General features: G+C 37.6%; 1 protein-coding gene across 2 annotated transcripts in view; it reads right to left on the bottom strand.

Annotated features, from left to right (window-relative positions):
- LOC123013704 (protein outspread) overlaps positions 1–12,591 on the bottom strand; it is a 24,423-nt gene extending 11,832 nt beyond the window's left edge. For both annotated transcript variants that reach the window (XM_044412418.1, XM_044412417.1), the window contains exons 1-3: positions 12,325–12,591; positions 6,166–6,246; positions 626–691 (exon numbers count right to left, since the gene is read on the bottom strand). In XM_044412418.1, the coding sequence (XP_044268353.1) occupies positions 626–691; positions 6,166–6,246; positions 12,325–12,432 (255 nt within the window). In that variant the 5' untranslated portion in view covers positions 12,433–12,591. The remainder of the gene's footprint in view (positions 1–625; positions 692–6,165; positions 6,247–12,324) is intronic.

Raw genomic sequence — 12,591 nt, 5'->3', positions numbered from 1 at the left:
TGAATCCAAGTTATCATCTTGTGTCACTTTGACATCAGTACAGAGAACGATTATTAGTGCCATTCAGTTCTCGAGGAATGATATAGAAATTAGGGAAGTCTTTTCGGTGTAAACCCAATACAAAATGTATGAAAGAATTAAACATTAAAGGTAGGCAAACAGTTTTTTTTTTTATAAATCATAAATTGCTTGTCAAAGCACTGTCAGAGCAACATAAGATAACTTGGATTGCAAATGCAAATCGTATTTAAAATTAGATCAAAACGTAAACGAAATTTGTTTTTTGGGTTGCATCGTCAGATCGTCAGGCTCATTATCTTATCTGAATCGCCCTGTATAATTAATATTTTTTACAGAAGGTTTGTGGAATTATCACTTACAGAAAGTTAACAAAACTGCCTTTTCTATTTTTCTACAACTGCATTCGAAAAATCTTCCACGGTCTACTAAACATCCGATGCATAATTCCAATTTCGCCCTTACGGCCCACTGCGCTAACTATACAATCTCCACAGCTAATAACAAGTGTAACAGGTTATGCCCGACCGCAAAACATTATTATAATGTGGCTTGTGCGGCTTAGGTTAAGTACACTTCTTGCAAACTTAAGTCACATGATACTTACGTGTTCGTCCACTGAATAGTTCAATTCCCCGTCGTCGTACAGGACAAACCAACGACGTTGCCATCTCTGCAAAAAAAATACATTAGACACAACGATACATCTTTTGGGGAAGTGTGTCACAAGGAAACGTCGTAACACATCGCCGCACCTTTACGCCATACATGTTGTACAGAGCTTTTTTTCGGAATCTTCAATCCTTAAACGCCATTAACCAACCAGTTGATTAATCGATCCGACCGCAGCGATTTTTTCTACTATCGCGATCGCGTCTATCAATCATAGTGTCATGTGCAAAAACTTAGGAAGTGATAGTACCGAAAATTATGCACAATAGGAAAACTCCTCCCAATTACGTCTAGCGCCTCCTACGCCAAGGGTTGAAACCCCACCCTTTTACAATTCAATTGGCGACACAAGAATGCGCCCCACCCCTTGACTAAGGGTCAATGTTCGCCAATCAATCAATCACTTTCACTATCAGAAAGAGATCATTTCTTCCGAATTGTTCGCGAAAAAGCGACTCCGCCCCTCGCCGGTGAAATCTAATCGAAGAAAGCCTCAGCTATAGGTTTTCACATTGTAGTTGACGTTTAACCCGGCCGTAAATCAAAACAACAACGAAAAAGTTGATAAGTTGTCGAGTTAATTGGGGAATTTATCACGGCAATAAAGATGTTAGAGTGGCAGGCCGGCAAACACTTCAAACGTTTTCCGAGTCAACGACCAATTAGATTTCTTTATGCTAATTGAGTGTGATTAGCCACGCGGCCTATAGACCCATAGAGATACTGCCACCATGAGATAAACCGACAATGATCTACCACTGGCTTTCGCGAACTACCACAGCACGATTTAATGATTTAAATCAATTGCCTCCGTTTATGGCGTATAAACTTGCCAATATACCCAACAGAGAGTCTATACATTTTTTTTCTCCCACTATGAATGAATCGGCTCTCGCTATCAATCCGATTAATTTTCTTCTTCACCTTAAGGTTATTCTGACATTATTTTCGTCCAAAAGGTTGCTCACCTTTGCTCAAACACGGATTATCACACAATGTACACAAGTAGAGTGTAACAGGTTCACATTTTGTGGAAAGTAGTACACGACCATATCTCTTATTTCGTGGTTTGTACAAGAATGTTCTCGATACCAAACCAAACATTACAAAATCATATATCCAACATGTCACCCAACTCACACGCCCTTTTAATTTTTCCCTTTACTGGTGTTCGGCTCTATTTGTCGTCGTTGCGCGAAAGTACGATTAAGTACGATTTTTTTCGGTGCGAAATTTCTCCGCGCGCTTTCACATAACATATAATAAACCCGTAAAAGGTACGCCGAAATGGTAATTTTTCGCCTCGGTGTGGTCAAGCTTGTATACGAAAATAAATCCGTTTATGGCAACGTGCGCCCGGTTCAATGCTCCACTTATTATTTATGTTAGACCAAATAGAAATTTAATATTTTCGCGTGTCATTTCAAATATGTTGACAGCAATAGCTTGTCGGTTTCATTGGCTAATCAAATGAAATGTCGAGGTGTAAAAAACTTAGGGAGTAATTATAGAAGTTTTTCTTTCGACTCGATGGCGTGGAGTAATTACATGTTTGCCGTTTTTGAAGAATGTTAACTCATTGCCTAATCCGGTGGGCTACGCTTATTAAATCGCGCTACGAGAATGACAGCTTGATTGGAGACTTTAATAACCGCTTTTAGTCTAATGCCGGTTCGTAGAAGAGGTCGTAATCGCGCCGTTTTTGGATCAGATGCAAGAAGATGGGAGCAATCCTTAGAAGGAAACAAAAATGAAATTCACCATTTCAACGAACAAAAGTATATGCTACTCTTAAAATTTTACATGGAACGACCTTGTGCCCACACCAGTCTTTCTCTAAAAGAAATAAAAACCACCTTTTAAAGAACATATGTATATATCTTTGTTTTATGTCAATTTTTTTTAATTTCATAACTTGTCTTCCAAATATGTTAAATCATTTTCCTTGAATATAAAAAACATGAAACAGATGGAATAACAACCATAAAAGAGACAAATAAAATCTTTTGGACAACAAGACCTTTACAAAATGCAAAAAAATAAAAACACGTTCTAGGAAAGGAGAGAAAAAAATCACGTTAATAAGTAAAGATCTTATTTTTATGACAAAATTTTTACGAAAAAGTACACAATTATGTTTATTATGTTAATTTTTTTCTTAAACAATAAAAGCTTTATGTTTGACCAAAATTTTCGAATGAATGGGTCTGAAGCTGAAGACCAAGCAAGTATCTGTTCTAACTAGGATGCAAGACCAGATAGAATAAGTATATGTAACGAGCAACACCAAAAAAAAAACCTTTCACACATTAAGAACCAATTTCATAATTGAATTAAAAAGCCTTTAAAATTAATGTTGGTTTAGAATATGAAATTTTTGTCAACAATTCCCTAGTAATCAGCACATTCTAAACAAGATTTAATTTAATATTCCTTTAAGTTCGACTATAAAACTGGGTCAAAATTGTCAAAATTTTGCAACAAGTATAAAATCTGCATAAAGGAAAGACATAAAAATCATCATTTATTACCTACCAAGTTTTAAAAATAGAATATCATCAAAAGGTAACTAACACAAAAATCGCCGCCATTTAGAGAACAAGCATTTTAATTTAGTGTCAAAATTTGTTGGGGAACGACCTTGTAAGTACTCAAACCAATCGATTCCAAGCCTTTAAAATCCATTCTTCTACTAAATGTCCCAAATTGCCTTAGTTTTCTATGTTATTTCAAGGCTTAGATTAGCACAATCATTGTTTTGAAAAGCGAACGTAAAAAACAATTTTCTTGAACAATTCTGACCTTCCATACCCATCCTACACGTGAAAGTATTATTAGTATTAGGTTCATGTAACCTTACTAATAAATTTCTTGTAAATTGTTGTTTATTTGCCTTATCTCGTTTGATTACGTTGATTTTTACTTAATTGGTCACTCGTTGACCCGGCGCCGTGCCCCGTCAGGCGCCAACAAACAGGTGATTGTACATAACGTAATATCGTATTTTTTCATCTCGTTCGATGTGACACGGAACAGAATCCGGGACCTACTTTTGCCCACAAGCGAGCGCACGGTTCCAATTAACCGTTTCATAATAATTTATGCATTGATGGCGATCGACACCGTGAAAAATCGCGAAATCTTCGTCCCATATTAAGACAAGTCGGCGACAATGGTACACCATTGTCGTTTCTTTTCTGCTGTTTATGGCGAGGCATTTCTAACGGTGCCGCTTCTTCCGTTTCTCTATACGTGACCGGTGCTACGAAAAAAAAAAAGAAAACCAAGAGGAGAAAAATTCGGCCTCGTAACGGCACAAATAGAAGCTTTGGGTGTATCGGCGGGATGTCGACCCATCTACGGGATGATTGATGGTACGTGAGAGGGTATTTTGACTGGTTTTGATGGTCCCACCGAAGTTTTCGTTGGCAACCGAGTTCAAGGACTCGCCCGGATTTCAATTCGGATTCTTCGCTCGGCCGAAATCAAAAGTTGACACATACCAACGTGCACGCGTTGATCGGAATTCCAAAAAGGACGGTTCACGAAAATTTTATTACATTGCATGCTTGGTATTCAAATCGACAATTGTGGTAGATGTCTGCATTCCGATGGATTATTGTCTGATGGTACCTCATAAATACCTTTCTTCGTTTTTTCTCTTCTTCTTTTTCTTCCAACCAGACAAGTGCCACGACATAACAAGAGATAATGCGAGCATGTTTAATGAGACAGGTATTTAAGCATGGACCGATAACACACATTTCGGGACCAGAGTGACGCCCAACGTGGGGCCCACTTATAAAAATACTTACATGGAAATTCTATCCATGCTAGTGTGAAATCAAAGGCAGAGTCGGCCTTAAGTGAAACCGGTGATTGTAATCCTCTGTAAAAATTATAATGGAAGGCTCATCTTTTTCCGTTACGTAACGCACAAGACTCGGGGTCACACGAACGAGAAATGCCATTGCGTTGCTCAACTCCACCTGCAAGCCGCAAAATCTCAGAATTGCCAACTTCCGGACGACATTCTGTCATTCGATAAGACAACGAAAAAGTGGATCACGGGAACGAAACGCAACACACATCTTGTCCAATTAATTCATTTCCAAAGGCCCCCGTGCGAAGTAATTGTGCAAGTTAGATTATTATTGTTGCGCAAACTGTGCGCCTCCTCCTTCAAAGAAGCATCTTCGTGTCCTGATGATTAATGACTTCGAATTGCGAAACGTGCGCGAATCTCGATCCATGATGATGATGAATAACGAAAACGATCTTTGTGGCTTGCCCGAAAACAATCGCTACATGATGATGTTTGCCATACTTTTATGGTTTTTATGTTGGGTAAACAGAGATTGCCTGTAATTACTGACTACTCAAGGTTATTTTTTTCCCTCGTAATTACTGAATATTTGTAGCCGAACGTAAACGGTTGTTATGTAAAAATTTCGTGGAAAATTACAGGAGACGAAGGGAAAGGAAACGGTTTTGGTCTAATGAAGTTGAATAGATGAAACAAAAACCACTAACGAAAAGGAAATGAGTCAAAACTGTGGACCACAGCGATTCAATTGAACACGAATCGGGTGCGGATGCTGGCGACCAATAAAAAGAAAATAGTGAAAAATGTGAACCACGACAACTTAAGCGGCTACAATTCGGACATATAGATATAGTGGCAAACTTGAATCGATACAATCTGATCGCTGAACCCACTCAAGATTAAATCGAATGTTTCCAATAGTTTTAGTTGGAAAATAACAATTTTAACTAAGTAGTAGACAAGGTCAAATTTGTTTCGTCTTAACAGCTTTCCGATATCTTAAATTGCCTTAATAACCTTCAGAAATCACAACTTATATAAATTCCACCAAGCGTGAGATAGTAAATACGTCACCGTTGCACATATACTAAATAAAACTTCTCCGAATCAAAATCGGAATTCCACACTACCTCACTGAAAATCCTCCGTAACCGTGAAACCGGAGACGGCAAAACACCTTGACCTTGTGTAAACTACTCCAATTTTGCAAATCTCCACACCTTGCATCTCGATGCAGACAAATTCGCGCATCGCGTAGGTGGTACACGTGTCTCACGGAAAATTTCTTTTGTCCAGACACCAAGTGAGAGTTTTGGCCGTCGACCTTCGAAATTCGCGTGAGAATTACCTAACGGTACTAATTACCCATCTTATCTTTTCGAAAAAATCTCCCATAAATCCACATCGCTCGATAAACAAAACCCATTATTAGGCGCGATAAATCATCGTGCACCCAGCTACCGACGTCCCAAAAAAGGACATTCCATTACAAAAAATCATTCTTAATCAATTTTCCATTCCGCCGTCCTAATTAAATTTATTTCCTTGTGGCGTGGGCATGTAGGTACAACTCGCCCAATTAGCGGCCAGCGAGGGTTGAACGCACGTTCGAAACCTTGAAACTTTTGCCGAATTTTTAAAGCTCTCACCTTCGTCCTGTTGAGAGGCACAGAGAAGTCCCAATCCGGTGCCACGAACAGGTAGCCGCTTCGGGCTATCGAACGACTCGCCTGAAACAAAACATAGATGTTAATTTGGCGCCCAACATGTATCCAGCGAATTGAATTATTCGTATTATTCGTTTATCAATCTTGTTCGCAGAACGATTTGTGGTTGCAAAAAAAAATAAACTTTACGTCATTTGTTAAACTTGCGCTATCCCTAATCGGTATTGTCGTCACGTGGTTGTATCTACGTTTCGCGCAATTACTTTAAAATTCTATTATCGTAGAGAAGACATGATTTCGTGAGAAATTTCTTATCGCTAAGCTAACGTAGCATTATTGAAAAAGAAAAATATTTGGATTCGTCAGGTCCACCCCTGGACCATTAGAAAAAAATTCGTTGTTGCAATTCTGTCTCAATTTTTGTAAAATAAACATCTACCATGATAATTTTCTTTGAGATTTTGCCATTACTACCCATTAATATAATCTTGTTAAAAACATACAGTCCTAGTTGCCTCCCTACCCCTGGTAACGCCGCTGTTGTCGGGCTATTTATACATTCGAGAAATCCACAATGCGTTTCCGGTGACTGCCGACTCCGAATATCAAATTTCAAGCAGTGTATTGTTGGCATGCATTAATCAAAACCTATGGTAAACCGAGAATCCAGCCATGTGTTTATGGGGTTAGTACGACCTCAGTCGATGAGTAACCCTTGTCTGTATGGGTTCCTTCCATATTCGGTTCGAGGTGCGACCAGATGGTCAGAGGAATATTTTCAGGAATCGCGAATGGAAACGACCATTTATGGAAGCGGTTTCTCAAGAACGTCTCGTCTGACACTCCACTCAACTCGAATCAAAAATATTGCCCGGGCGATCTAGCCGGAAATCTATGCTTTCACTCGACTTTCTTCCTAAACAATCATGTTACAGCTTCATTAAAAATTAAATGCAAATTTTTCGCTTGATGCATTGTTCGTACGGGCATTTATAATTATTCTGGTAGCGCCTTGCTCGTGAGGAATTATAAAATTCCGATGAAACGTAATGACCGTCATTTTCAAACCGACGCCCTGTCGTTAAATCGAAAACAGTTAGATAATATACGAGAGTTCCAGTGGAAATGTTACCGAAACGTCGAAGATATGCCGACACCGTTACGATTTATGTTAATGGCCGATATTATTCACGACGGGGAAAAAACGGTCTATTGTAGTATTTGCGACGATTGGACGTATCCGGCGTTTGTACCGTAACCACACTTTGAGATAAAATAAGATCAAAAGTAGAAGAAATAGCGACTAGATGAGGTACTAAATAGGAGCGCGTAATCGTTTTTTCAATTAAAATGTCAAGGAGTCGGAGGAGTAGGTCTACTAAAAGCAAAAAAAAAAAACGAAATCGCTGATTCGCGTTTCGGCGAAATTAAAATAATCACTCGGAACTTTCAAGAATCCATCCGAATCATCAATTCTTCTTATCTTTAGAAATCGGCGATGCAGAAACAATTACCTCCAATGTGAAGGATCACCGGTTCGCATTTCGAGCCGGGTGTAGTCCTTGGCTTATATGGTGTTGTATTTTTTTTCGCAAAACTCCAGAAATGAAATCGCTGACGTACTTAAAGCCAACCGAACAAATTTAATTGTCGCTTGATGATGATTACAAAACTGCAAAGGTCGCCTTAACAAGTGCCAAAATTTCACTTTCCGATAGCTATCTACAAGTGCGTACGGCAACTTTCCATTTTTCAACGCGAATTGAACAATCATGTCGTCGACCGGCAACTCTCGTTTACGCAATGGTCAACGAACTATCCGTGTGAGAATGAATGGCCGCCATATGGTCCGTGCACTTGGCACTAGGAAACCGTCGATCAAAAACCACCGCCGAGACGACGACAAAAATGCACCGGACTCCTCTTAATTGGCGCTTTCAGGTGCGCGACGAATCGCGGAAAAAAGACATACTCAATGGAACCATGACTGGGCAACTATCCGTTAACGTACAGAGCATTAACCCAATTTTTGCGGCGCGACCATGAAACCCATCGAGACACACACCCTGATTTATTTCAATGTATTCAGCCTTGCCCATGTGTCTCTCTGGGCGAATTGCGAACCCCGCAAACAACCTTGCTGGACCTGTGCGTGGGATCGATATAGATGTAGTTTTTCTCCCTTGTGGAGGAAGAAAAAATGCACCAACCTTGACACCATTGACTGTCAAGAAAAAAGTCGACTTTTGTTTCATCCCACGCCGACCCGATTTTGGACAACGGAAGTAATCGATCGATTCGCGTCTGTTTTTTCGTCCGATACGTTTCGCGGTAGGCCTTGATGGGAGCGTCCGCCGCTCACACATTATACACACACACACGCCCGGACACGTTTGAATAAACATTATATACGAATACCGATCATGAAGGCTACAGAGGGATAGATGAATATTAAAAAACATGTGCTATTTTCGCCTTTATTCAAATACAGCAGATGGGTTGATGTTGAATGGGCTAGTCGACGCGTTTTTATCTGATTTTAAGCCAAGAAAAGGTCGAAGATGGAGAAAATTTGGCTATTATCTGATGAGGCGTGACTGAAACTCAAATGTCAAACAAAGACCACATTATTCGTTTCTTTCTCGTGGAAAAGACATCGCAAAAGGTAAATTTCGTCTTACCTATCTCCTCTAAAGCAAAGATTCCGCAAGACATGGGAAGCTTTTCGCACACCCAAATGTAGCAAAAAAAAACCTATATACAATTTTAGCACCAAAATAAGGAAGATCGTTAGGAATTTGCTGTTGCGTTATCACTTTTCTTGACAAAACCGATAATTTTTAATATCGCGATAGGAATGTAAGTTGATGTTCCTGGAAATGTCATTAACTCATGAAATGTCTTTACACGAGTTTTATTGATATTTTTTCGAAGCACATCAAAAATTACTGCTTTAAAAACTAAAAACCAACATTTTGAAAAACAGGCGACACTCCGAATAAGATGAATTTCTCTACTTTCAAAGTTTTTGAGTCAAAATCTTTGTCGCTCAAGTTGTGGCCCTCCAACGTCATTTGTATCGGATTTTTTCGTCGAAATTCGGCATGAAATTAAAACCATCGAAAAAGCAAACGTCCCACTAAAGGGTCAGTTAATTATCATCGTAAGGACGAGATTGGTCGCAAAAAGTTGGAAAAAGCGTAGCGAAAGCGATGACGTTGCGTTTTGTCACCTGAAAATCAATCTTATTAGATTTGGTTCACACATAACGCAAGGCGAAAATGTGTTTTATCGAGGCCAAAAACCGGAGTTAATCTTGGAATTGGCAAACGACCAAATGCAGGCTGCAATGCAGACACAAAAATCCCATCTGTAGCACAAGTTTTAATGTCAACAAAATCGGTCTCTGGCCATTGCAAAATGAATTTTTGCGCAATTCGACGTGACTCCTTTATCTTCGATTGTACGATGCGAAAAAACGAGTGCACGTGTTGTGCAACGTGCGCGATTTTTTCGGTTTGATCATATCCGAAAGAAATAAAACGCTCGGTGCATTATTCATTTCCTTTATTAATCGAGGTTTATGCAACAAAAATGAGAGTTATTAGTAGAGTGATTTGGTAAATAATTCAAAGGTCGCACTGTTTCCGACCGAACCGGATTGTTTATATAATTTTCGTAGCCTCGTTTGGTGTTTTAATACTGTTTATGGTGTTTTCACCAAATTTACTCTAATTTCACGCTCGTTAAATGATCTTATGTCGACGAATCGGTGTCACTGAGTTTGTGGTACGCCAAAAAACTCAGCTTCTTTATTTCCAACGTTTTTTATACAAATATGATGAAATCTTCCAGAATATTTTGTCAGAGTCTGTACGATTTTAGAATGTTTTTATGCAGGTACTCTCGATAAAAATGGTCAGACCAGGTAGTTTGCAACTGTATAACTTCACTTCCTAGATTTCAGGTTTGCCTACAGGTGAACGAATGACTGAAACTTTGTATTGAGGCCCTCAATTGCCCAAACTGAGATTTTTCAACTGCTTTTCTACAAATTCGATATAAGGTCAATGACGTGAAATAAAAAAAGAACTCTTCTATTCTTGTATATTTTTATTTTTACTGAAAAATATTCATACACAAAAGAAGCGATCAAATCGAAAGATTTTAAATAGAATGTCCGATTTTTTGGTCGAATCACTCTTTTATGAATTTCAAATAGCATGAAAGTATTCTACTAATCAAACAAATTTATATAAACTACAATCCTGTAAGTACATATTATTTGGAGATGATAATTCTGTTGTTAAAAGATTATCTTGGAATTAATTTACTTGTTTAAACATTGTATTGTAGATTGTGATGACAACAAAAAATATTACTATAATATAAAAATTAAATAAAACAAAAGAAAAGCAACAAATAATACAATTTTTGATTTTCTTAAAACAGATATGCGATTTATTATTCTTTCTATAATACCAAATTTCCAATCAAAGGTGGTAATAAAGTACCTCCACAGTTCAAAATAGAAAAAATCATTACAATACTAAAAAAATCTGTATTAAGCTTTTTACAATCAAATTTCAATGTAATTCCTAAAAAAAAACATGCAAGTGATTCAATAAAGTTTAAAACCTGTTCAAACATTTAAGTTTGTTTATATTAATTTATTTGTTTTGCTTAAAAGTTTCGAAAAAGGTCTAAAATTAGACTGAATCCATCCAATCACTGATGTAGTCTCATACCTAAATTAAATTAAATTGAGCTTTTTCAGATAACATTAAAAAATATTTCTTTCAATTTTCGGAAATTTCAAAAAACAACATATTCAGTATGTCCTTTTTGGCCATGAAAAATAAATGGATAAAAACGATTTTTCAAAAGCAATTTCCTATTGAACTAAATGCTCCTTTTTAAAAAAATGCAATTGGACGTGCATTTCAAAGATAAGACATTTAAAAAATTATCCTGTCAAGTATTTCAATTCGTATCTGGATATTATATCATAAAAAGTCAACTTTGCGTAATTTATAAATGACTTGAAAAACATTAAAATGAAAAATATAGTCCACAAAAAATACTTTTAGTTGATTGACACTTGTATAAGAACGGTAGACACTAGACAATAAAATAAATCAACCGATTTCGTTTTCATGGCCAAATTAGAAACAAGCTGATATAAAATTCAATTTATAAAACAAAGTAAAAATAGAAAAAGTGATTTGCTATACCTATTATTATTATTTTAGAAAGTTTTTTAGGTTCGATAAAGTGAAAAACATTTCGATTTGCTGTTTTTTAACAAATCTAAATTACGAAAAAGCAAGAAAAATCTCACACTTTCATTTTAATAATTTAGATCAACGTTGGGACAGCGTTACATCTTCATTCTCTGTCATTTCTAAACATAATTTGTAACATTTTTGCTAAGAAATCGAACGTCAAATAATTAATTTACAACAACATCGCATTAAATACTGAGTTAGAGGTATTTAGTACATGTATTTGCAATTTTAATGAAGAACCAATCTCTCTAATTGTGACAAATTACTTCAATTTCCAATTTTAATTCACATTTTTGCAATAAAATCGAAAAACTTTTACCGCCGATTATTTATTTACAAATAAATAATAAATAAAATAAATAGACAGGATTAAACAACCAAAAGTTTGTCGTAGGATTCGTAGGAGTAACATCTAATTATTTTATATTTTACGACCGCAAGACACCTGTTTGGGGTCTTATTTTTGGGCATGAAGAAACTGATTTTATGTCGTACTCTTATCAAAATTACTCTAGTGTAATTTTCACTTTCTCTTGAACTAATACACCTAGTTGCAACTTTGCCCACAAATCCGTAATTTCCTGAAATAATTAGATAATTATTCATGTAATTATGTCCGTTTTCGAAAGGCGCTTCCATATTCGGCTGACTGTTTCCCAAGTTCCCCAATTAGCGGCCCCCGCGTTCATCTAAGCCCCCTCGACGCATTAAAAACCGATTAGGTGTTGCGGCGCGCCGGCCTAATTACAGCCCAGGGCGGGCCCCCCGAAAAGGGTCACGCTCACGAAACCGTGTCAGGATTTTGAGATTTTTTAGGCACACTTGCTTGGAATGTACACATAGCGGGACTCACCCGATTGCATTCCAGGGCTTCAGCCGAATGCTCCTCTTTCTGCCGAAAGCAGTTGGAGCACTTGGTCTTGTGGAAGATGTTGGGCGCGAACTTCTTGCACTGAGACATGGTCACTTGGGGCACATCTCAACCCGCCGGAGGCGATACCAGAACACCGGCCATCGCACAACACACTTGCACTTTAAATGCAAAACGAATTCACCAAAATCAACACTAACTGAACCAAACTCCACGAAAGACAAACTCGGACTGATTAAAATCCGGATT

This window comes from Tribolium madens, unplaced genomic scaffold, assembly GCF_015345945.1.
Source record: "Tribolium madens isolate multiple individuals breed KSU strain unplaced genomic scaffold, Tmad_KSU_1.1 Scaffold_96;HRSCAF=242;Tcas5.2_LG5, whole genome shotgun sequence".
Lineage (NCBI taxonomy): Eukaryota > Metazoa > Arthropoda > Insecta > Coleoptera > Tenebrionidae > Tribolium > Tribolium madens.
The sequence above is the reverse complement of the archived record's forward strand: the minus strand, read 5'-3'. Positions and strand labels throughout refer to the sequence as shown.